The 20,574-nt window shown below is 50.7% G+C and overlaps 8 protein-coding genes across 8 annotated transcripts; 4 read left to right on the top strand and 4 right to left on the bottom strand.

Annotated features, from left to right (window-relative positions):
- Nucleotides 1-92: 92 nt before the first annotated feature.
- M431DRAFT_37483 (hypothetical protein) lies at nucleotides 93-491 on the top strand (the record flags this gene model as incomplete). The annotated part of the gene is made up of 1 exon (XM_024914675.1): nucleotides 93-491. A coding segment is annotated over one exon (399 nt), but the record flags the coding sequence as incomplete, so codon positions are not given.
- A 568-nt stretch (nucleotides 492-1,059) lies between these two features.
- Nucleotides 1,060-4,597, bottom strand: M431DRAFT_88708 (hypothetical protein; the record flags this gene model as incomplete). Its single annotated transcript, XM_024923941.1, has 2 exons — nucleotides 1,060-2,290; nucleotides 2,367-4,597. 2 exons carry the CDS (start codon nucleotides 4,595-4,597, stop codon nucleotides 1,060-1,062), a joined length of 3,462 nt encoding a protein of 1,153 aa, XP_024772965.1.
- Nucleotides 4,598-5,076: 479 nt separating this feature from the next.
- Nucleotides 5,077-5,607, bottom strand: M431DRAFT_460181 (hypothetical protein). The gene has a single exon (XM_024915347.1). The coding sequence runs from the start codon at nucleotides 5,501-5,503 to the stop codon at nucleotides 5,237-5,239; it is 267 nt and encodes an 88-aa protein (XP_024772964.1). The 5' UTR covers nucleotides 5,504-5,607; the 3' UTR covers nucleotides 5,077-5,236.
- A 2,485-nt stretch (nucleotides 5,608-8,092) lies between these two features.
- On the top strand, nucleotides 8,093-9,721 carry M431DRAFT_509581 (hypothetical protein). Its single transcript, XM_024919322.1, has 3 exons — nucleotides 8,093-8,637; nucleotides 8,705-9,144; nucleotides 9,198-9,721. The coding sequence occupies exons 1-3, from the start codon at nucleotides 8,468-8,470 to the stop codon at nucleotides 9,575-9,577; spliced, it is 990 nt and encodes a 329-aa protein (XP_024772963.1). The 5' UTR covers nucleotides 8,093-8,467; the 3' UTR covers nucleotides 9,578-9,721.
- Nucleotides 9,722-11,414: 1,693 nt separating this feature from the next.
- Nucleotides 11,415-12,218, top strand: M431DRAFT_6837 (hypothetical protein; the record flags this gene model as incomplete). The annotated part of the gene is made up of 2 exons (XM_024921762.1): nucleotides 11,415-11,463; nucleotides 11,518-12,218. The coding sequence occupies 2 exons, from the start codon at nucleotides 11,415-11,417 to the stop codon at nucleotides 12,216-12,218; spliced, it is 750 nt and encodes a 249-aa protein (XP_024772962.1).
- Nucleotides 12,219-12,317: 99 nt separating this feature from the next.
- M431DRAFT_521452 (hypothetical protein) lies at nucleotides 12,318-14,288 on the bottom strand (the record flags this gene model as incomplete). Its single annotated transcript, XM_024920468.1, has 4 exons — nucleotides 12,318-12,709; nucleotides 12,763-13,489; nucleotides 13,604-13,655; nucleotides 13,732-14,288. 4 exons carry the CDS (start codon nucleotides 14,286-14,288, stop codon nucleotides 12,471-12,473), a joined length of 1,575 nt encoding a protein of 524 aa, XP_024772961.1. The 3' UTR covers nucleotides 12,318-12,470.
- Nucleotides 14,289-15,059: 771 nt separating this feature from the next.
- M431DRAFT_509579 (hypothetical protein) lies at nucleotides 15,060-16,580 on the bottom strand. The gene has a single exon (XM_024919321.1). The coding sequence runs from the start codon at nucleotides 16,270-16,272 to the stop codon at nucleotides 15,406-15,408; it is 867 nt and encodes a 288-aa protein (XP_024772960.1). The 5' UTR covers nucleotides 16,273-16,580; the 3' UTR covers nucleotides 15,060-15,405.
- Nucleotides 16,581-18,273: 1,693 nt separating this feature from the next.
- M431DRAFT_6833 (hypothetical protein) lies at nucleotides 18,274-20,498 on the top strand (the record flags this gene model as incomplete). Its single annotated transcript, XM_024921761.1, has 4 exons — nucleotides 18,274-18,452; nucleotides 18,794-19,442; nucleotides 19,511-19,675; nucleotides 19,743-20,498. 4 exons carry the CDS (start codon nucleotides 18,274-18,276, stop codon nucleotides 20,496-20,498), a joined length of 1,749 nt encoding a protein of 582 aa, XP_024772959.1.
- Between the last annotated feature and the right edge of the window lie 76 nt (nucleotides 20,499-20,574).

Here is a 20,574-nt window from a genome sequence, read left to right as displayed (position 1 = left end):
AACAAACTACAATGCCTCCCTTCCTCCGCCCTCGCCTCCCTCTCCCTCTCCGCACCTTCAACCTAACCCTCACAACAACCCGCCTCTCCTCATCATCATCCTTCTCCTCACGCCCATCCCCCCCCAAACTCCCCGCCGCCCAACAAGCCGAATTCGAACGCCTCCAGCGCGCAGCCGCCGTATCGTCCGCCTTCCAAGAAGTAGCTGCAGCGCAAACTCCCCCCGCGACGGAAACTCCTCGCCACACAACAACCGCCTCTTCTTCTTCTTCTGCAACCGCTTCCTCCTCTGCTTCTGCTTCTGCTTCTGCGAATTCCGTAAAGACGGACGAGGCTACGAGCCTTAATCAGGGCCTCTTTCGTGGCGCGCCACCAGAGTTCGAAGGCGATACGAATCCCAAGACGGGCGAGGTGGGAGGGCCGAAGAATGAGCCTTTGAGGTGGGGTGGGGATGGGGATTGGAGCTATAATGGCAGGGTGACGGACTTTTGAACGAGGTTTGGGGGTTTCCCGGAGGCACAGAAGGCGATTTGAATAAGGCTTTCGGATACGAATAAGAGAGAGAGAGAGAGAGAGAACTACACACACAGGGAAGAGAAGAACAAAAAAGGCTACCGAGAGGTATGAAAAAAGATGTAAGATGGAAAGGATCAACCGCGAGGAGATACCAGCGTCGCACGCAGCGACGAATTGTACATTACAACTATAGAATCTGAAGCATGTACTATTACTATCCCACGCATCATGATGAGTAGAGGGGGTATTCTTTCATATCCCAGAGAGGAGAGAGAAAAACACTCAAAGACGTAAAAAAGAGAAAAAGAAAAAGCGAAGCTCCGGATATAAAATGGCCGCCGCCTCCCTGGTCCACTCCCAAAAACAAAGCATTTGCCCTCGCTATTTTGCTGTTCGCCCAAAATACAAGCCCCGTATATATGAGTCCTCCCCCCTTCCCAGGGGATATCCCATCCCATCCCATAGGCCTTTCCTTGAACAAATCCTCATGATAATGGAAAAAGATCAATAATTAACAGAAGAAGAAGAAAAAGAAAAAAACCAATTACTTTTCCTCAGCCGTTACCACCTTTTCTTCATTTCCCATATCTCGCATTTCAACATCCTTATCCTGGTCGTGCCCTTGAGAGTGGGTGTCGCTCATCTTTTCGTCGGGCTGATTCTCCTTGTCTCCTTCACTGTGTCGGCGCTTAGCCTCGGGAACTTCATCCGCATTCTTTCTCTTCCCCCAGTTGCCGGAGATCTCGCTGCCAAGACTAGGCTTGCCTTCCAAAATATCAGCCTTTCCCAGCCCTGTAATCATCACATAGTTGGCTGCCTGCTCCCTCATGCGCTCTCGTCGACCCTTTCCGCGAAGTCTGGCCTGTGGCTGGGCACCATTTTGCACCCAGCGGATGCTCTTGACCATGTAGCTCAGGCCATCGTGGACGGCGTGCCGTGATCCGTATTCTCCTCCAAACTCGCGGCTAGTAATTCCGTATCGCGTGGATGGGGCGTATTTAACGAGTCGAGGCAGTATCAAAACATTCACGTGTAGGTCGCGCTCTGCGGGGATGGGCATTGGGCCTGCGACGGGAGGGGCGGTGATGAGTCCTTCAGAGGTGGCATTGGCGGGCTCGTTTTCCTGGTTCTTAACCTTTCGCCGCTTCGTTTCGCCATTGAGACCTTGCTCCAGATCCAGCAGAGATGTATCAACATCCTCGGTCCATTCGCCCTTAATCCATCCCCCGTGAATGCATGCCGCAACCACGTCCGAGTCGTCAGTGTAGACATCTGTACCCCAAAGGAATGCCCTGGCGGTAATCTCCTCCCGAGCCACCGAAGATAGGTGAACGCGCGACACTTTGACAGTCAGAGTGCAATTTTCTTTGCCCTTGATCAACTCGAGTGGCAGCGGCTTCGGATTTGACGAGAAGCCGCGGTGTGTGGGGGTATTAGGGAGTAGCCTTCCCGCCTTCAGGTCTGGTTGGTAGATGAAGTCGCCCAAGTGGTGGCGGGGATGGCCAGCAACTTGCTCCAAGACGGCCTTGGAGGATACAATGGTTCGCGGCTTGGGTGGGATCGCGGTCGGGGGACTCTGGGCAGATTTCGGGGCTTGGGTCGGTTGGGCGGGTCGCGGCGCATGGTGGTGGTGATGGTGATGATGCGCAGCGTTCGGCATCTTTTCGGTCGGTGATTCCATCGGTGTAGCACCTTTGAAATTCTTGAACGTGGTTACTGCAACTGTTGGAGACGCGGTGCCTTCTGGTGCGTGGTGGTGATGGTGATGATGGTGACTATGGAAAACACGCGTGGTTAGCCTTTTTATACTGCAACTCTGTTACTCGGATTAATCCAAAGTCAAAAACTTACTGATGGTGGTGGTGGCCATGGCCCCTCGCACGCTTTGTGCCACGTCCTACCGGCGTCAATCTACCTGAACTATCATCATCACGGCTCTCGTCTGTATTATGCTTTCGTCTTCTGCCTCTTGCGCCCTTGGTCGCACCGTCTGGTCCAGCATCCGGACCTTGGTTGTCCATCTCGTCTCGTTTGGCCAGCGCGGCGTTGACGTACGGCACCGGGGCCGAGGTGACGGGGCTGGACAGGCCGCCCAAGCTCACGCCGCTGCCAATGCCCGCAAACATGCGACCAAACTCGCTCTTAATGCCTGGTTCTGCAGCGGGGCCAGGCTGCTGAGGCTGCGCACCCTGGACGGCCTGTGGGAGCGGGGATACGCGCCCTTTGCGGTTAATCTCCTGGATGGCAAGCAGGTTGCGCTGGTGAATGCCAGGTCCAGATGGGTCGTCGACATTTCTGTTTCGCGCCGGGTCAAACTGATGGTGTCCGACAGCACCGCCAAAAGGCGCCGACGAATGAGGCAGAGGCACATCATCAAGAGGTCGAGGTCTGGGCTGCTGCTGCTGTTGCTGCTGTTGCTGCTGTTGCTGCTGCTGTTGCTGCTGTTGCTGCTGCTGTTGCTGCTGTTGCTGCTGTTGCTGCTGTTGCTGCTGTTGCTGCTGGGCGTGGTGAAGCTCCATTCGGGCTCTGTCTGGAGACTCGTGAGGCTGAGGTGGGCCAGCAGCGCCAGTTGCGCTCTGAGGATACGCTGGATGGGAGGTTGCAGGGAATCTCTCAGGAGGCGCTGTTGGATACGCTGAAGAGCTATGAGGCGCATAGGGCCCAGAGGCAGGAGGATAGTCTGGGTGTGGCCGCTGGTGGTCCATGGGCGCGGGCCTGTAGCTCGCCTCGGTTTCCGGCCGTCCCCAGCGAGGGTCTCGAGGATCGCGCCGGTCGAGGAGCTCGGCAGGGGGTGCGCCGTAGGGGGCAGATTGATGTACCGGGGGTTCGCGATGCGCCTGGTCATGCGGGGGCAGCGGATGTCGGTTCGGGTCGCCACCAGAATATGCTCGCTCCCTCCCTTCTCGTTCTCGCTGCTGCTGCTGCTGATGTTGTTGTTGTTGCTGCTGCTGCTGCTGCTGCTGCTCGATTGCGTTTTGCCTTTCCCTTTCTGCTCTGTAGCGATCATCGTACGGATAAGGCCTCAAGCCAGCCCTCTCACCGTAATCCAGACCCGCTGCTGATCGCGTGACTTCCTCCCGACGACCGTAAGCATCCTCCGGGCCCGGCACCCTCCCGACTTCCATCGGCCGGGGCGCCATGCCACCGTATGGCCTCGACTGAGCATTATTTTGACCAGGAGGCGGTGGTGCTGTAGACAGCCTTGGTGCGTCTCGCGAAGGGTCGGTCGAGCTCGAGGGGTGTCGCGAATGATAGGGAGGCTGCTGCTGCTGCGGCGTGCCGTATCGTTGTATGTCGGGGGTCGTGGCGTAGGGGCCTCGAGGAGAGGGCGCGGTGCCAGCTCGAGGGTCGTACGGTCGTTGAAGCTCGGGGGTTTGAGGTCGTCGAAACGGAGGGTACTCGGATGACGCAGAGTGCATTCGAGGCGAAGCTTGGATAGATGCCGCAAAGCCAGGGCCAGAGGTCGAGGCGGATGTCGGGGCTGAGTGCGATGAGTATTGCTGCGCAGTCGAGGGAGGTTGAGCATCTCGCGAGGCTGGTGGCGGGCCGCCGAGCATGGACGAGATGGACATGGAGCTGCCGCCAGACGCTGAGCCAGCGCGCGCGATGGAGCTCAGAGCAGGCAGTTCACGACCTGAAGGAAAGGCGCTGGGTGGTCCGACGGCCACGGGGGGAGGCCGCGGTGGCGGTGGCCCGTAAGTCATGGCATGAGGCGGCGGCGGGTGAGGCTGTTGGTGATGCTGCGACATGGGATGCTGCTGATGCTGCTGCTGCTGCCCCGGCTGCTGGGGAGGCGATGTGGGCGGCGGCATGTTGCGACTCAGCTCGCGAGCGGTGGGCAGCGACGAGGCGCTCTGGGCACGCGAATGGCTGGGCTCGGGATAGTCGCGGACGTGCGAAGGGCGGTAGGGCGCGTCCGAGGTGCGGCGCTGGTGGGCATAAGCAGGGCTGGCGATGCGATGCGAGGCTGGCGGTGGTGCTGCTGATGACGAAGTCGATGCCGAGTTCGAGGGCGGCAGGGGAAAATGCGGACGGTGATGGCGGTTGTGGTTGTAGAGAGCTGGCGACCGTCTTGGATCCATCGTGCCGAAGTTTTAGCTACTTAGCTCGAAAATTCCGACCCGGGCGGAGCGATCTTGGGGCCTCGGATGGGCTGAAGCTGCCGCCCCGTTGCCGCGAGGAATGGACAGACAGCAGGTGAATTGAGGTTGACGGACGGGAGGCGAGTCAATGACTTGCGAAGATCGAAGTTCAGGTTCTCCAAATCACGTCCACTCACTCCCCCGTATCGAATCGCACCGCTGCAGTCAGTCGCCTGTGGGCTTGCGCCCGGCAGCTGCCGTCTGGCAGGGCGTCGAGCCGAATTGCTGCTCCCGGGGTGTGAGGCCGGGTGGGCTAAGCGCGCCAAATGCTCTCCAGCTGGTCTCAAACGCCGCGATCCAATGATCCAATGCAAACCGGAACCTGCCACTGGGAACCTTGAAAAAAAATCAAAAAAGTGCGCCCAGCCACTGACAGCACGCGACGGCCCTGCGCTAGAAAACCTTGAGCTCGGCAAGCGCCCCTTTGTTTCACCCGAGCGGCCACAATCCAGCTTTCAACAAGTGACAAGTCCACTTTTCTGGAGCACGAGTACAGTAGAAGGGAAGAAAAGAAGGCGGTTTTTGGAGATGTAAGAAGAAAATGAAAAAAAAATTAGTGACACGCACGGCAGAGGCCAGTCAGCCGCGCAGGGATCCGAGCTCCCCTTGCTGGAGTAACGAGATGCGCGAGGACGCTTCGGATTCGGTGAGGGGGAGACGGACCAGGAGACGGTGGGGAACAAGGATATGCAGGCGGGAGTCGCTGGTCTGTTGGTGGTGTGTGGTGTGGTCTAGTCTGCCGGTTTGTTGTTGTTGTTTTGGATTGTTTTGGTTGCTGTGCGGTGATGGTGTTTGCAAGTGGTGATGATGATGATGTGTGACGGGTATGGACATGGACAAGGACATGGACGCTGATCTTGTCTGGACGAGATATCGTTGTCGTTGTCGGTGGCCAGATATAAGGTGCGAATGTTGCAGAGATTGTAGCTAGGAATAGCTGCGAGTGTCCGCGAAAGTCTCGAACTCGGCTGTCTCTTCTTCTTTTCTCACTCTTTCTCTCCCTTATTTCTCCCTCGTATCTTGCTTCTCACCAGATGTTCTCCCCGAGTCGTGAATGGCAGAAAATGAACCACCAGAAAATGAAACAGGCGGGAATCAAAAGGTGAAAATCAACGGCTTGGAGCTAGTGGGCGCGGATCCCGGGGCAAGTTTTTGCTTGGCGCCAACGCAGGAGCTTTATGCGGGGAAGCTGCCAGAGGTGTGCCGATAGGCTATTTTGCGAGTACAGGGAGCTGATTGCAAGGTACTCGACCGCCCGGGCCTCTGCGAGGAGCTACCTGGGGGCAGCGATTCGCTACATGGTGCCTTATGTTGGCACTTGACATGCGCTAGGAGGCTTGAAGCCATCACCGTCATTTGATCGGTAGAGTATTATAGAGGCAAAGTTTACATATAGCAATGGAATCCATTGCCTGTACACACAAACGTCCATGACGATTACATACATACATGCACCGGAATTAAGGCACCAAAGACACGACAATAGCAGCATCTGCACGTCGTTGGGCTACGTGCCTCACCTCGACCGGGAAATGGCTCAATGAGTGGCCACGGTCAGCTGAAGCTCAAACAGAAAATGGCTCCACGCGTGGGAAGAAGAAAAAAGCAAAAATAAATAAAAAGAAAAGAGAGAAGGGGTAAACGTGGGGGGAAAGACAGCATGAAGCAGCAGCAGCATCACGGTCAACAAGCTCATGATGCTTCACTTTCTTTCATCCAGATTCAATCTCTCGAATGCCATTGATTTGATCTGATCCGACTTAAATTCTTCCATCCTGGCTCCCTCCTCAATCGTTGTGTGACAAATGGCTTGCGATCTGACCCAGCCTCGACGTCGCACCGGCTCGCTCGCAAACAACCGCAACCCCTCAGGAACCGGACCGGACCAGGGGACCCCCGTCGCAGTCAGACCAAAAAACCCGTCGATGCGCTGGACGGGCTAAGGCAGATATCATGCACACATTATAACCGAGTGGCAGCCCAGACGCCCGAATCGGGGCAATGGGGTTCGGCAGAGACGACTGCATCCAGCACAGCTTCATTCGCATTTCACACTTCGCTCGCCCGTTCACGTCAGCGCTGATGGGTGATCCGTTGGGATTCGATGACATGCCGGACCAGACCCCCGAACCCCTGGCTGGCCCCCAACTAATATGCAGAGATAACCGTCCATACGTGTCCAGAACCCTAAAAGAGAGAAAAAGAAAGGACAAAAAGAAAAGAGGACCAGGCACGTGCAAAGGAAAATTTCCCAGACATGGACGAGAGGGTCTTGTCTTGGGCTGGTTGGCTGGGAATCCACTCCCCCCTCTCTCTCCAAGAAAAATGGAGGTGCAGTGGATGTTGTCTAAGAAAAAAAAAATTTGGAAAAAAACAACATCCATTGGAAATTGGGCAGAATCGGCAGAGGGAGGTGGTGGTCGTTCTGGCGGTGTAAAGCACGGGTCGTACTATCACAGGCTGCATGCAGGCGCATGTGAGTTGATGGAGCACGCAATTTATTTCTGTGTGCTGTGCTGTGCTGTGCATGCACATTGTGTCACAGCAGACGCAATGCGTGTAACAAAAAGCGGGCGCGTGCAGTTTTAGGGGTGTGGTTTGCGTTACGTTCATTTGGTTGGGCTCGAATGCTGCTGGCATCTTGATTCAGTTTCTTTGGTGGTTTGGTTTGGCATCATCCCCAGCCAGCCCACGACGAGTGATAATCCCATGATTTCCAATGCATGTGTTTGTAGAAGCTGTCACCAAAAGTATCCAATGCCTCATAACGTCCCAGAATACCTTTCAAATCAGGTATTCAAGTCGTATTGACTGCAGAGAGACCAGCCCCGGTAAATGCGATATACCTCTAGGTTAGGTGAGTGAGGCTGGCCGAATGAGGGCATCACCGAGATGTACCAGTGGCAGTCAGACACTCCTGCAGACACGACTTCCGTGTCTCGCTCACACTCCCGAGACAACCCAATACAAATCCCGGTACTCCGTGTACGGATTCGTAAAAATATACACACTCCAAGCCAAATTCGTTCAGTGGCTTCTTCACTTTACTGGCCTGTGCGACTTGGACACTTATTGGTGTCATCGTCCTTAATAAGCCACCCATGGATGATAGTAATTGTTAACACTTTGGGTGCAATATGGCTGTTTGATCAATGTAGCCGTTATCACTGGTATTCCATATTGATATCTTCGCCAGCTGCTCCCAAGCTGTCCCTATCATGTCCCCTCCTGATAACATCTGTCGTTATCTTAGCCATTATCCCACCTTTTCCTCCATGAATGCTTGCATCACATGATACGCCATTTCCAATAGTCATACAGAGCTACTATAGACACTCAACAGAATGGCACGACTCTGGATCGTACGCCAGCCCCGCTACGAAGCTATTCTAATGCAGGACTGCAATTAACATCTGTCAAAACCGCGCGGGGTCAGTGCCATACACTCGGTTGATTCCGGCGATACGGCGTCGACCTATCGCATCCTGGAGCCCTATCACGCCGGCGTACAGGTTCCGGTGTGTTTGTACCACCCTCGGAATCCATCGATTCTCGTAGGCTGGAATGAGGGGTTTGGCGGGGTTATCTTGTGATGACCTCAGTGAAGCCAATTCGTATACCTACTTGCCTGATCATGGCATATATGGGATTTTAATATTCACTCAAACGTCAAACTGAAGCCCATACTTTGTCAGAGATCAAAAGTCACCATATTTAGCTACCGTAATCGGCAATTAGAAACGCCAAAAAAGTCATTTCGTATCAATAATCAGCTGCTATTAACGCCCAAAGAAGCAAAGCCATTTCAGCATGTCTGACCGCGTTGTTCGCGTCGCCGTTACTCAGGCTGAGCCTGTTTGGCTTAACCTCCAGGCGACTATAGAAAAAACGTGCAGGCTTATAGCAGAGGCAGCATCGAATAATGCTCAGCTTATCGCCTTCCCCGAGACTTGGGTTCCAGGCTACCCTTGTTGGATTTGGTTAGTTTTGAGAAATCATGTGTAGCTTTAAAAGCTTGCGAGAAGCTAAATGGTATCTCAATGACAGGAGTCGGCCGGTTGACTTTGACCTCAACGTTGCTTACATCAAAAATTCCCTCCGCTTGGACTCACCAGAAATGGAAATGGTCCAGGCGTGCGCTCGTGAACATGGGATTGCCGTCTCGTTGGGTTTCTCGGAGAATAGCAACAACTCACTCTACATCGCCAATGTTCTCATTGGACCTGATGGCGAGATCAAAGTCCATCGACGAAAGATGAAGCCAACGCACATGGAACGCACCGTGTTTGGAGACGCCTCTGGCCATTGCTTGCAGAGCGTGGGAGAGCTCCCGTTTGGTCGCGTTGGCTCATTGGCGTGCTGGGAACATATTCAGCCACTACTCAAATATAATACCATTGCACAGAACGAGGAGATTCACGTTGCTATCTGGCCTCCTCTGAATTCAGAAGTCGGAGATCCTATCCCGTGGTCTATGACCGCGGAAGGTATTCATAGTCTTTCTTTTCCATCTCCGTCAGGCTTTGCTAATCGATCCAAGGCTGTAAAACGCTCTCCCGCACCTACGCCATTGAATCCGGAACATTCGTGCTACACTGCACCACAGTCATTACAGGAGACGGAGTCAAGACCTTGGGAACAACTGGAGGGGCGCTCATGTCGAGCCCGGGGGGAGGTCATTCGACCGTCTTTGGTCCAGACGGTCGACGCATAACAGACCTCATCGAGGAAGACACAGAGGGTATCATTTATGCAAACTTGAACATGGATGAACTGCTAGTGAACAAGATGTTTGCCGATTGCACGGGACATTATAGCCGCCCTGATCTTCTCTGGTTGGGAGTGGCGCAGGAGATTAAGCCTGTGGTTAGACCGCAGCGGGTGGAAACTGCTCAAGAAACGAATGAGCAAATCGAGTAGCGAATTATTTACCAACGACTATAATGCTTCATTGACATGTGATAATGGCCGTCAGAAGCATTAAGATCTACTGCTGCCGACGATTCGAACTAGTCTCATATGTACTATTGTTCAAAAGCAAGATAACCCTATCCTTAGTATGCCAAAGTTTGGTAGTCCTATGAGAAGAACCCGATACCGACGGAGTAGAACCTTGCAAGTGAGCCACTGATTAAGCATTTCAGTGTGCCCCCTTTAAGCGTCTGTTGACATTACCTTCATGATTTAAACCTAGAGCTTGATGGTACTACCCTTTGAAGCCGGCACAAACATTTGATGTTCGAAATATCGGAGAATGTCGCTGAAATGCGGACGCCATGATGGCTTTTAAGTGTTTGTCAGCACTGGTGCTCAGTTAAATCTAACCTACATGTATTTCTGGGTTTATCCGCTCATATGAGCTCTGAATCATGTGGAATGGCCGCTGTCTGGTACTGACTGGTATGGCTGCTGAATGTCTGAATGAGCAAAGTCCCGCAGAGCCTCATGTTTCTTAATGGGTAAAGTCTGCGTGGTAACTTTTCGTATAGATATACGGAAACTCATGATTCAGTTACAAAGTAGTCTTCGCCACTTACTTCAGTGGTAAGCAATATGTGCGTGCATACTCTGTACCTGCCCGAGCCACCATCTGCTGCTTGGGCTCCAAGGAGGGGATTCTCAAATACGTGGATCAAGGACAACTCACTTCTACAGGGGACTGGACCATAATGTCTAGTAAGAAGCTGGTATGGAACGATGATAATTAGCAAATCTTCTTACCAATTTTAATCACGACCGACCCCTTTCTAGATTCGACATGATAACCCGTCGAAGTAAGAACATACGCCTTTACAACATATTGAGACAACACAGAGGGAGTTTACCGAATGAAGTCAGCATACAATGACTTCGTGTTATAAATTTTCACGCGGCATCAATTTATTTCACATATAGCCAACTAATATGTCTCGTTTGTAATTGCCGGACATGCCGGGCGACGAACTGTTCCAGCTTGCCTTACAAAGTGCCCACGCCACTGATCCCGCAGATGGACCCAATACTATTTTGGGAGCATACTGACGAAACAATCGATGCGAAGAAATGCTAGAGATATTGAAATGTGTATTTGCTTGTTGAATAGTAGGTAAAAAGCTTATATCATGAAGCGACTTGTACACATCAGTTGCGGGCAAACATGGGTTGGATTCAACAGTGTCCGTCGGAATTTGCCGCGATTCCAAATGCAAATGACCAACACCAAAACTTATTGAAGCTTTACAAATCTGAGTAAATCGGTCAAATGTCTCGAGCCTCTGCAACCGACCGTCGGTGGGACACGTAAACCCGATAAAAATTGATGTCATCGAGGCTGGGGATGTGGGAAAAAAAATACGGCCCACGAGATAACGAGCTTAATTGAAAAAGCAAGGCAAGGCCCAAAAAACAGGACGAATCACTGAGCTCGAGATCAAATCTAAGTGTGGCGTGTGACTCTGGAGAGTTGAAGCAGAGAGGCCATCGCCTGTACTTGTAAGCGTCATTAGAGCCGCTACGGCTGAATAGTCCTCCCGAAGCATTTCTATTTCTGTATCTCGGGCTGTTGTATCCCCGCCGGCACGTGTGACAAGTTGACGCCACAAGAGCCGGTCTTATGGCAGCTCACCTAATCGGGACGGATCAAACGGCTTGAATGGCTTGAATAGCTTGTATTAAAGACTCGACTGCTCTACCATGGTTAATAGCAAGAGATGCTGGACACGAGTTTCATCAAGTTGTCAACATACATATCTATTCATCAACAAAGAACTAAGAAATCATGACGCGACACTTGCGTGCTGCATTGTCGGCGCTTTTCTTGATACTTGGTAAGTGTTAAACAAAAGAGTGTCTCATTGAATTAATGATTGACAAATGCCTAGCATCAAACCTGGTCCTAGCGCAAGAAATTCACAATCAAGTTGAAGGAAGAGATGTTCACTCATTCGAAAAGAGAGAAACCTTCAGAGTCTGGAACCGAGAGCGAAATGGACATGCGTGCATCATGTCTATCGTCTTCATTGTCCTCTATCCTTTGGGAGCAATCTCAGTCCACCTCCCCATCGAGCAGATCCCTTATCTAAGAAACACCTATCTCCGAAATAAAATCATGGCCATACATGCACCCATCCAAATCATAGCATTCCTCATGATGGTTGGCGGCATGGCTCTCGGCATCAGGGTCGCCAAATACGTGGGATATCTCCATAACCCTGTGCATGCACATTGCATCATAGGCTTCATCGTCGTCTGCACACTCATACTCTTTCAGCCAATCCTGGGTATCTTGCAGCATCGGCATTTCAAGAGAACTGGCCGCAAGAGCATATTCGCTTATGTGCACCGCTGGATAGGACGAGTCGCCATCATTACGGGCATCATTAACTCTGGGTTGGGCTTCCAGCTGGCAAAAAAGAATGTGATTATTCACACCCATTCTTATGTCAGAAACTACGTGATTGCAGGTATATTGCTACCTATCTGGATAGGCTTGATTATCTGGGACGAGTTGAGGTCACGCAAATCGAGAGCGGTCCCGGATGGAGGTGAAAAGGGAGCTACTCAGCAACAGGAGCAAAAGTAGATAGCAAGGAGTTGCATTTTGAGGAAAGCCATGTTTGTGAATACGGCTAGTATTAGAATGCATATATTGTAATGTTTAATAGCTAATCTTGATGAGTAGAACGTTGATTTCTCCGCAGCTTTTCGTTCTGTTATTCTTACGCTTCTGTGAGATGTAAGTCATGAATAGGTACTACCCACCTACTCTCTTACATTCTCTGTTTTTTTCTATTCGTGTAGACAGGGGTAGTTTACAGTCCTTGTGATCCATCGTCTACCATTTAATGATGGCTTTGCACTGGTCGACCCATTTCGGATCATCGCTCTGGAACACTTCGCGCACAAAATCTGTCGGCTTTGGCATCAGGCTTCGCAATTGCTCTAGTCGTGCATCTAAGGCTTCTTTACTGGCTATCCTCATGTGCTTAGACTTGGAGCTACCGTTTACTTGGTCCTTGGGACAATCAAGCCAGCCTAGTGCGGCAAGCATGCTGTTCGTTATCATATATTGGTCGGCGTTCAGTTAGCACACCTCCTTTGGAGCTCTATAGAAGACCGACACTTACCAGTTGCTTCACGCACACGCTGAGTACTGTATTCTGTCTCTTCTTCTACTTTCAGCCCATATCCCTTTGCCTTCTCCCACGCGAACTCTTCGGGCATCAAGTACCATAGCATTCGCAATGCCAGGAGAGCTACGCGTGCTCCTCCTCGCTTGGGCTTCACAGAGCTGCTAGCTATTGCGAACCTGGCTACTTCATCTTTAGCATCTTTTTTAGGCACGATATAAATAGTCATGTCTAATGTCATGCCGACAGTAAGAGCTAATATGCAGAGAAGCTCGACTTGGGGCTCAGATTGGAGCTCCTCTAACAGGCTGAACGCTTTCTTGTAGTGATTTATGAGTCCAGGGTTGGGTAACGAATTGCATGAGTTTGTGTTCTCTTGTAATTTTTTGAATCCTTGAACAAGGCCATCAGGGAGGCCGTTCTTGAGAGGGAATTTGCACCCAAAGTTGATGCCTTCTCCTTTGTCCTTAAACCTTGTGATTTCGCGAGTATGAGTGAGGCTAGACATGGCAATTGTTCGTTGTTGGCTCTCTTCGTTGGATACAATCCTCTGAGCGATCTTGGCCGTAAGAAAGCTACTGTGAATACCCATAACCCAATCGATTTGATTCTCTTTGAGCGCTGATCCAATATGATTTCGCCATTGCTCTCTGTGTGCTCCTGATATATCCGTGCTTGCTGTCATCTCGAAGACGGGGCGTAGAACGTCTAGCCACTTCATGTCCTAGGATATGAGAGACCTGTCAAAGCCGTATTTATGTTCTAAGGCTTTAATGATCCTATCGGCATATTTATCTTGGTTCAGCTCGTCTCTTATGATCGTCTCTTCCTTTTGGACCAGAGTCTCGTCCATCGCATTGTTGATGGCCTCAATCAGGTCATCAATTTTCCTGTGAGCACGTAGCTAATGAGCATCGATATACACATCTGAACCATAAGCACCATAGGCTAAGCAGTTGGACTTACTTCAAGCCAAACAGACCTGAGGAAAGCTGGCTTGAAGTTTCCCATTCTTGGAGACGTAGATAACCATTATCCAGCTTCTTCTGCTGGCTAGTCGAGAGCACGGTGGTACGTGCGTGCTTGCGAAAAAGCTTCTGGATTTTTTCGGTGAACAATTTGCGCATCTCAGGGACAAAGATGGAACGCATAACCTCCTCCACGAATCTGGCAGGAGATTTTGTCTTCTGAAAGATGAGCTGGGCCATCACAATGATGTCCTCGCCCTTGTAGGGATTCTTGAACATCTGTAATGGACTGGGTTCAGTGATTTCTCTTTGAGAGAGCTCCCCTGCGCGCGAGTTGAGATATGCCGTGGCTTTTGGCTTGGTATGGGGTAGTTGATCCAGATCTGGGCCACTGTCTTCATGTCTTATCCCCGGTTCAATTCCTGCGTGCATCTCATTGTCATTCACGGTGATTGCTGATGGCCGTGTCACCGCAACATTTGATGATCGCTGGCGCGTCTTTGCCGGCCTGACTTCATCGTGAGCAGAGTGACAGTCTGTAGACGGCCGTTTCATGACGGCAACAATTGGCAACAACTTAAACGTTATGCTCTTTGACGGTGTTTGGCATTTGCACAATTCGATGGAAGAGTGAAATCGTCTTACAGACGGTGAGCATGACACCTCCAGTACGAAGTGGAGTGCATGGATGCAAGCTGCACTGCAAGGGCCTGCCCTGGATCTGTGGATCTGGATGCCATGCAGTATTACATGTATCTACGAATCGCCCTCTCAGGACGTCTTACACGTCAAGCGGAGGTTAGAAAAAGCGAGACCGCAAAATGAATAAGTGCATACATTCAGCAGTATAAGCACCTAATCGGCTCATCAAGTGGTGCTTTTTAAGGGAACCCTATTCAGACAGCACCCAAATTTTATTATAACTATAATAGCAGTTACTATAAACATCTAGATAGGGTAGCCGTTACTACAGAAAAATAAATATCAGCAGATACTACAGAAATATAGATATAATAGTAGATACTTAAATAAACAGGCGTATAGTTTAACGCGCAGGTGTGTAAAATCTTTTAGGTCTCGGTTTTTCTGTCCTCCGCTTGCACGTCTATCCCACTCAGAGACCGTTTATACGGCCAGATGCCTTTTGGTATAGTATTTCTGAACAACAACTCATAGTCTCAGCCATCCAATGTGGCAGTATTCTTTGTAAAATTGACTCCGCGATGCAGCGAAGTCTCGTATAAGGTACCGACAGTCCCGAGATACACGTTCTATTTTTATATGGAAATTAATAGTACCAACGACAATGAGCGCATACTTCTTCGAGCCAGATGTCTGAACGCGAATTAGAGTGCTACAGTGTAATTTGTCGCGTTTATAATGGATCATCTACCATCACATCCCGTCAAATTCTTCATCTGCCTAAAGTGCGTGGAGATTCCAAACGCTCGCTCCTAATAATACAGCTTTTATACCTAAAACTATCGCAAGAAATAAAATCACCTACATGCCGCATAATGCCTAGGTGTATCTTATAGGACGAGAGACTGAGACAAAATCGCGCAATTTTGGTACATGTCCAAATATAAAGTTCAACATCCCCTCTTGCAATCGCCCAAGACCCATTTCTGAGCTTGATAGTATCAGCCTCATTCTGTCTCTTCGCGGGCCTTTACTTGGTCGCCGTTGCCACATTGATGATATTTCGTATAACCGTAGTGCCGTCGTCAAGGGTCTTGAAACCTTCAGTCTTTCTCATTTCACGCCTCACAATCTCCAACGCCTCGTCCCACCGCTCCTCGTCTTCTCGACTCCAGCCAGTGCTCGGCATTCCCCTCATGCTCCAGACCAACTCAGTGTGGCGATCAAAATCTCCGATATTCACAAACATCTCGCGCTGCTCGACTTTTATGGACTCCTTTTTGAACCCACCGGCCTCCACAACATTCGCTATAACAGATGGATCTGTCCATTGTTCAAATGACGTCCAGGCCGGTAGTATGGCTCCTGTGCGGGTTACTCGAGAAGCCTCACGGATAGGCTCTAGGACAGGCACATAGGCGAAGCAGTTTAGTATGAGCGTCCCTCCGGGCTTGAGCGTGCGATACATCTCTTTGGTAGCGTCGACTCCATTGTTGCGAGGCCCCACGAAGATCAGCGCATTGCCGATGGAGTGAGTGAAAGTTTCGTCTGGGAATTTGAGATTGTCAGAATCCATGACAAGACCCTGAGCAGGCCAGCCTTGAGTCTCCGCTCGGTCACAATAGACTTCCACCGCTCCACCTGAGATATCCGTCCCCGTGATTTTATAAGTCGCAGCGACTTCTGGAGCCGCAGAGGCCATGATGACGGCCGTGGCAGAACCGTGTCCGCAGCCGTTGTCGTGAATCACGGCACCGGCCGGAATAGCCGGGATCTGCTCTAGAGATACGGCAGCTAGCCTTTCTGCGCCATCTTTCGCCAGCTCCTTGTAGTTTTCAGGTGTGGGCGGTATCATCTGCTTAGGCCAGAAGGCCATGCTGGCCCTTGAGCTAGTCATGGTATACTCGTACAGGAAGAAATTTGGATGGGCGACGATTTCTGGGTCTGGTTGCAAGGGATGTGAATCTCAGAGGAACGGCTCAGAAGACTGTAAATATTCCTTCACCCCATGTTCAGTGTCCACGATATAACCGAAACGCGTAAGGAGAGCCACCCTGTTGGCTGGAGCAGAGGCAGGGATTCATTCCCCCGCTCTTGTGTGTGCTCCTCTTCATAATGCGTGTACAAATGCTCCGCGGCTGAATCTTGGTGAGATAAGGGCTTGATGATGCGCAAGATGGACAGAATTAATACGCAAGGTTTCGCTATGGATTATATGTACTTATGGAAGGGACAACAGAAGGCAGAGGAGATAATAAGATTGGGCGAAAAGCATGGAGTCTTATTGTTGGAACTGTGTCCAATCGTTTGGCTCAAAGCTTCAATGCTATTATGCTCACACTCAGTGTGGAGCCGGCCAGCGGCTTCAGTTTTTAGTTTTCGTACCAAAAGCAACTCAATTAAGCCAACAGCAATGAGATCTCATTGAGGCGGCGCCTGTGCCTTGCGTTTTGTGCTAGTGCCTGTCTAGCAAAGGTTCCAGATGCCACTCAGCTTTTAACATTAAAATCGCTCAAAAGCGACCGATAGGCCGAGATTTTACATAATACAACGTTGCCAAGATAGACGCCGCGACAGGGTTTATTACGCGGAAGCGTCGTCGTACATCTCAGCCACACAAGCTTGAGAAAATACGTTATGGAACACGCAGAGGGGCCCATGTTCAGAACCATCCTTGCTGTGCAATACAGTACCCCTATTTTGCTTGCTTCAACACTCAACTTGGAAGTTTTGGATGACTTTTTACAGAGCACGGAGCGCGGAGTCTATGAAAACCCCTATGAAATAGAGGCCTCCTGAGCCTCGAATAGTCTTCTCCATTGGGCTTCTAGAATATTGGAGACTCCAACATTGTATCCGTGAGCACGGAGCATAATGACACTCAATGTGGGCAGTGTAACCTACACTAGGCTTTTAGTGGCGATATTGCTGCGTACCTGGGTAGCTTCTATTGGCTAGATATCTCATTCTCTCTTACTGTATAGTACTCCGTTCTGTACTTGTTTAAACGAGATCGACAGGGAACTTGAAGAGTATGATGCTAAGATCTATTCCCACACCCTTTCTGGAAGGCCTAGAGCTGGCGTGGCGAGGGTCTCAACTCAAGCACATTAGTTGGCTAGGTGCAGCTGCATGACGTTTGTATGCCTACATGCTGACCTAGGTAAATAGGCTGATGATGGTACCTTGGCCTTTTCATGGTTTGTAGCCATTCATCTGCAAGCATCAACGGGATACTATACGGTATGCGCAAGAATAAACTCAAGCCCCATCAAAAGTACCTATCAGGTAGCGCTGTATCCTCGGAATACTACTAGGTTATCTCGTATGACCACTACATGTGTATCAAAGTCCAGCTGAGTTCGGCCGCAATGCCCCGTTGCGCATCGAATTTCGCGCTGGAAAATCTCCATGGTTTGTAGTGGCGCCAGTTTGTCTTTCTCCTTGCCTCCTTTCTTCGTGGCCAAAGCACATTCATGCCCCATAGTTCTCAACCGACGCGCGTCCGAGCAGATGAAACGGCCAACATGGTTTCCGTAGGCCGTGTTTTGCGTAGGTAGAGGAAAGTCTGTCGTATCTTCCCTTGTTCCATATGGGGGCTGGTGTATGTGGAATAGGAGATCTGGGTAGGTACTAATGGGCGCACGTTGGCCTGTTCTTACCAGTCAAGCTCGCTCCTCCTCTCTTTGGTTCAGTACTTTAACATTGTCCATTTCGATTCGAACCTTTGACACACTTCCCAGATCTCTCATTGCTATTGCTGTTGACGATACGTCGCTAATATCAGCAAGAGAGTTGTTCTCCGAGCCACGAGCCTTCCTATCCCTCCAACATATCGACATACATACCGAATCAGTGCCCGCCATTACCGTCGCTCGATTTCTTTTTCCCTGCCGTTATGGATCGTGATCAGATCCTCTCTCAGCGGGATGTCGAAGGCATGATTGCCGATGGCGATACCATTGTCATTTTCCAAGATCATGTCCTACGCCTCAACGGATGGCTGGACAAGCATCCAGGAGGCTCCCTGGTTATTCAGCATATGGTGGGACGAGACGCGACCGACGAAATTACAGCGTAAATATTGTCCCTCCTACCTCTCTTCTTCATCTTCCCGTTTGTGTATCGTCCTCAGTCCGGCCTCTTCTCCTGTGCCTCCATGGGCAAACTCTTTGCCAGTGCTGTGTCCAATGTGTGCATCGAAAGCAAAACTCCCAAAGTAGGATTCAGACACCGGCTCTGTCGTGTTTTAAGCTTAAACTTGCATATGTAACGCACCAATGCGCGCGGGACGGCACGCGGGTTGCCATGCTGAATCTAGATCTCCTTTGCAGAGGCCCCATTCATGCATTTGGCTCCAGACTAAACAAAACCGCCTGTGATAGTGTGCTAACAATTTATCTTTCTTTTTGCTGCAGATATCACTCAGCGGCTACATTACGAACGATGGTGGCCTACCGGATCGGCCGGAAGCCAATGGGGCCCTGGATCAGTAAGACTCCTCCGATCAGGGGAGGCATCTTCCGCAAATCAAGCCTCCACACTGAGCCGGAGATTCCGGACATGTCCATCTCAGATCCCGAGAGCAGCTCAGACACAGACGATTATTCCGATGAACTGAGCTCAACCAACACACCCGCCTCACTCTCTCAGTGCAGCAGCCCCAGCTTGTCCAGCATCGACGGCCCAGGTGCTCGTATCCCTGGTCTTAGCCTCGGTCTTGGCCAGAAGGGCCTTCGCAGGCGAATCGCTTCATCATCAGCATCATCTGTTGGCGCTACGTCTCCACCAACTAATTGTCCTGTCAAGTACGCTGATTGGGCTGTCCAGCAGGGGATTGAAAAGGGCCTACGCGACTATCCGTCTTTAGACCCCAAGGTTCAACAGGGCGTCGTCAACAGATACCGGGCTTTACACCAACAGATACGCGATGAGGGGCTCTATAACTGCCGATATGTGGAGTATGGCAAGGAGATGCTTCGATACACGACTTTGTTTGCCTGCTTTCTTTTTGCCTTGCACCATGGATGGTATATGACCTCAGCCGTCTTTCTTGGGTTGTTCTGGGTTAGTGCCTCTCGTATTTGCCTCATTTAGCACATCATCATACTGACCTTTCGTTTGTCGATTCCTAGCATCAAATCATGTTCACGGCTCATGATGCCGGCCATCTAGCCATTACTCAGATCTTTGTCATCGACACGCTCACCGGCATGTTCATCGCTGATTTTTGCTGCGGTCTCTCCATTGGCTGGTGGAAGAGCAGTCACAATGTCCACCATCTGATAACAAACCAACCAGTGAGTTACTACCGCCGTCATATCGGAGACTCTAGAAGATGATCAGCCGTTAATCTTATTGTCTTAGGAGCATGATCCTGATATTCAGAACGTCCCTCTCTTCGCCACATGCCCTTCCTTCTTTAGATCACTCCGTTCCACCTACTATAATGGCTTCGTCTTTGTCTGGGACGCCGTGGCAGACGCCCTCGTTCCCTATCAGAAGTACACGTACTACCCGATCATGGGCATTGCTCGCTTCAACCTCTATCTTCTGTCTTGGTTGCACCTCTTGTCGGGCAAATCTTCATCATTGGGGTCTACCAAAGCATGGTGGATTCGTCCCACGGAAATCGCCTTTTGCGCTGCTTACTGGTTCTTCTTTGGCTACTGCCTGCTTTGGCGCTCATTACCGACATGGACAATTCGTGTGGCCTTTGTGCTGGTGTCACACATTGTCACTATGCCCTTGCACGTCCAAATTACTCTTTCGCATTGGGGCATGTCAACGTCAGACTTAGGAGAGACCGAATCTTTTGCCCAGCGACAATTGCGAACCACCATGGATGTGGATTGCCCTGCTTGGCTTGACTTTATTCATGGCGGACTCCAGTTCCAAGCCGTTCACCATTTATTCCCAAGGATGCCACGACACAATCTCCGCCGAGCGCAGACCCTAGTCAAGGAATTTTGCGCAGATACGGGTATTCCTTATTCCATTGTGGGCTTTGTTGATGGCAATCGCACGGTCCTTGGCCGGCTAGACGAAGTGAGCGAGCAGCTCAATATGATGTTGAGCTGCCAAAAGTACATGGCTGAAACGGGAGAGAGCGGATTGCACTGAGCGACTTATTTTATTTCTTGTAGCGGCTGCCAAAACATATGTCTTTAATATCTTGTACAATAGAGGGAGAATGACG

The sequence above is a fragment of the Trichoderma harzianum genome (assembly GCF_003025095.1).
Source record: "Trichoderma harzianum CBS 226.95 unplaced genomic scaffold M431scaffold_8, whole genome shotgun sequence".
Lineage (NCBI taxonomy): Eukaryota > Fungi > Ascomycota > Sordariomycetes > Hypocreales > Hypocreaceae > Trichoderma > Trichoderma harzianum.
The sequence above is the reverse complement of the archived record's forward strand: the minus strand, read 5'-3'. Positions and strand labels throughout refer to the sequence as shown.

Excerpts from the sequence above, each read along its gene's own strand:
- M431DRAFT_460181 (XM_024915347.1), bottom strand. The coding sequence starts at position 5,503 with ATGTCCTTGTCCATGTCCATACCCGTCACACATCATCATCATCACCAC.
- M431DRAFT_509581 (XM_024919322.1), top strand. The coding sequence starts at position 8,468 with ATGTCTGACCGCGTTGTTCGCGTCGCCGTTACTCAGGCTGAGCCTGTT. Across the intron at positions 8,638-8,704 it reads GGCTACCCTTGTTGGATTTG|GAGTCGGCCGGTTGACTTTG; the intron begins GTTAGTTTTGAG and ends TCTCAATGACAG. Across the intron at positions 9,145-9,197 it reads GTGGTCTATGACCGCGGAAG|GCTGTAAAACGCTCTCCCGC; the intron begins GTATTCATAGTC and ends AATCGATCCAAG.
- M431DRAFT_509579 (XM_024919321.1), bottom strand. The coding sequence starts at position 16,272 with ATGACTAGCTCAAGGGCCAGCATGGCCTTCTGGCCTAAGCAGATGATA.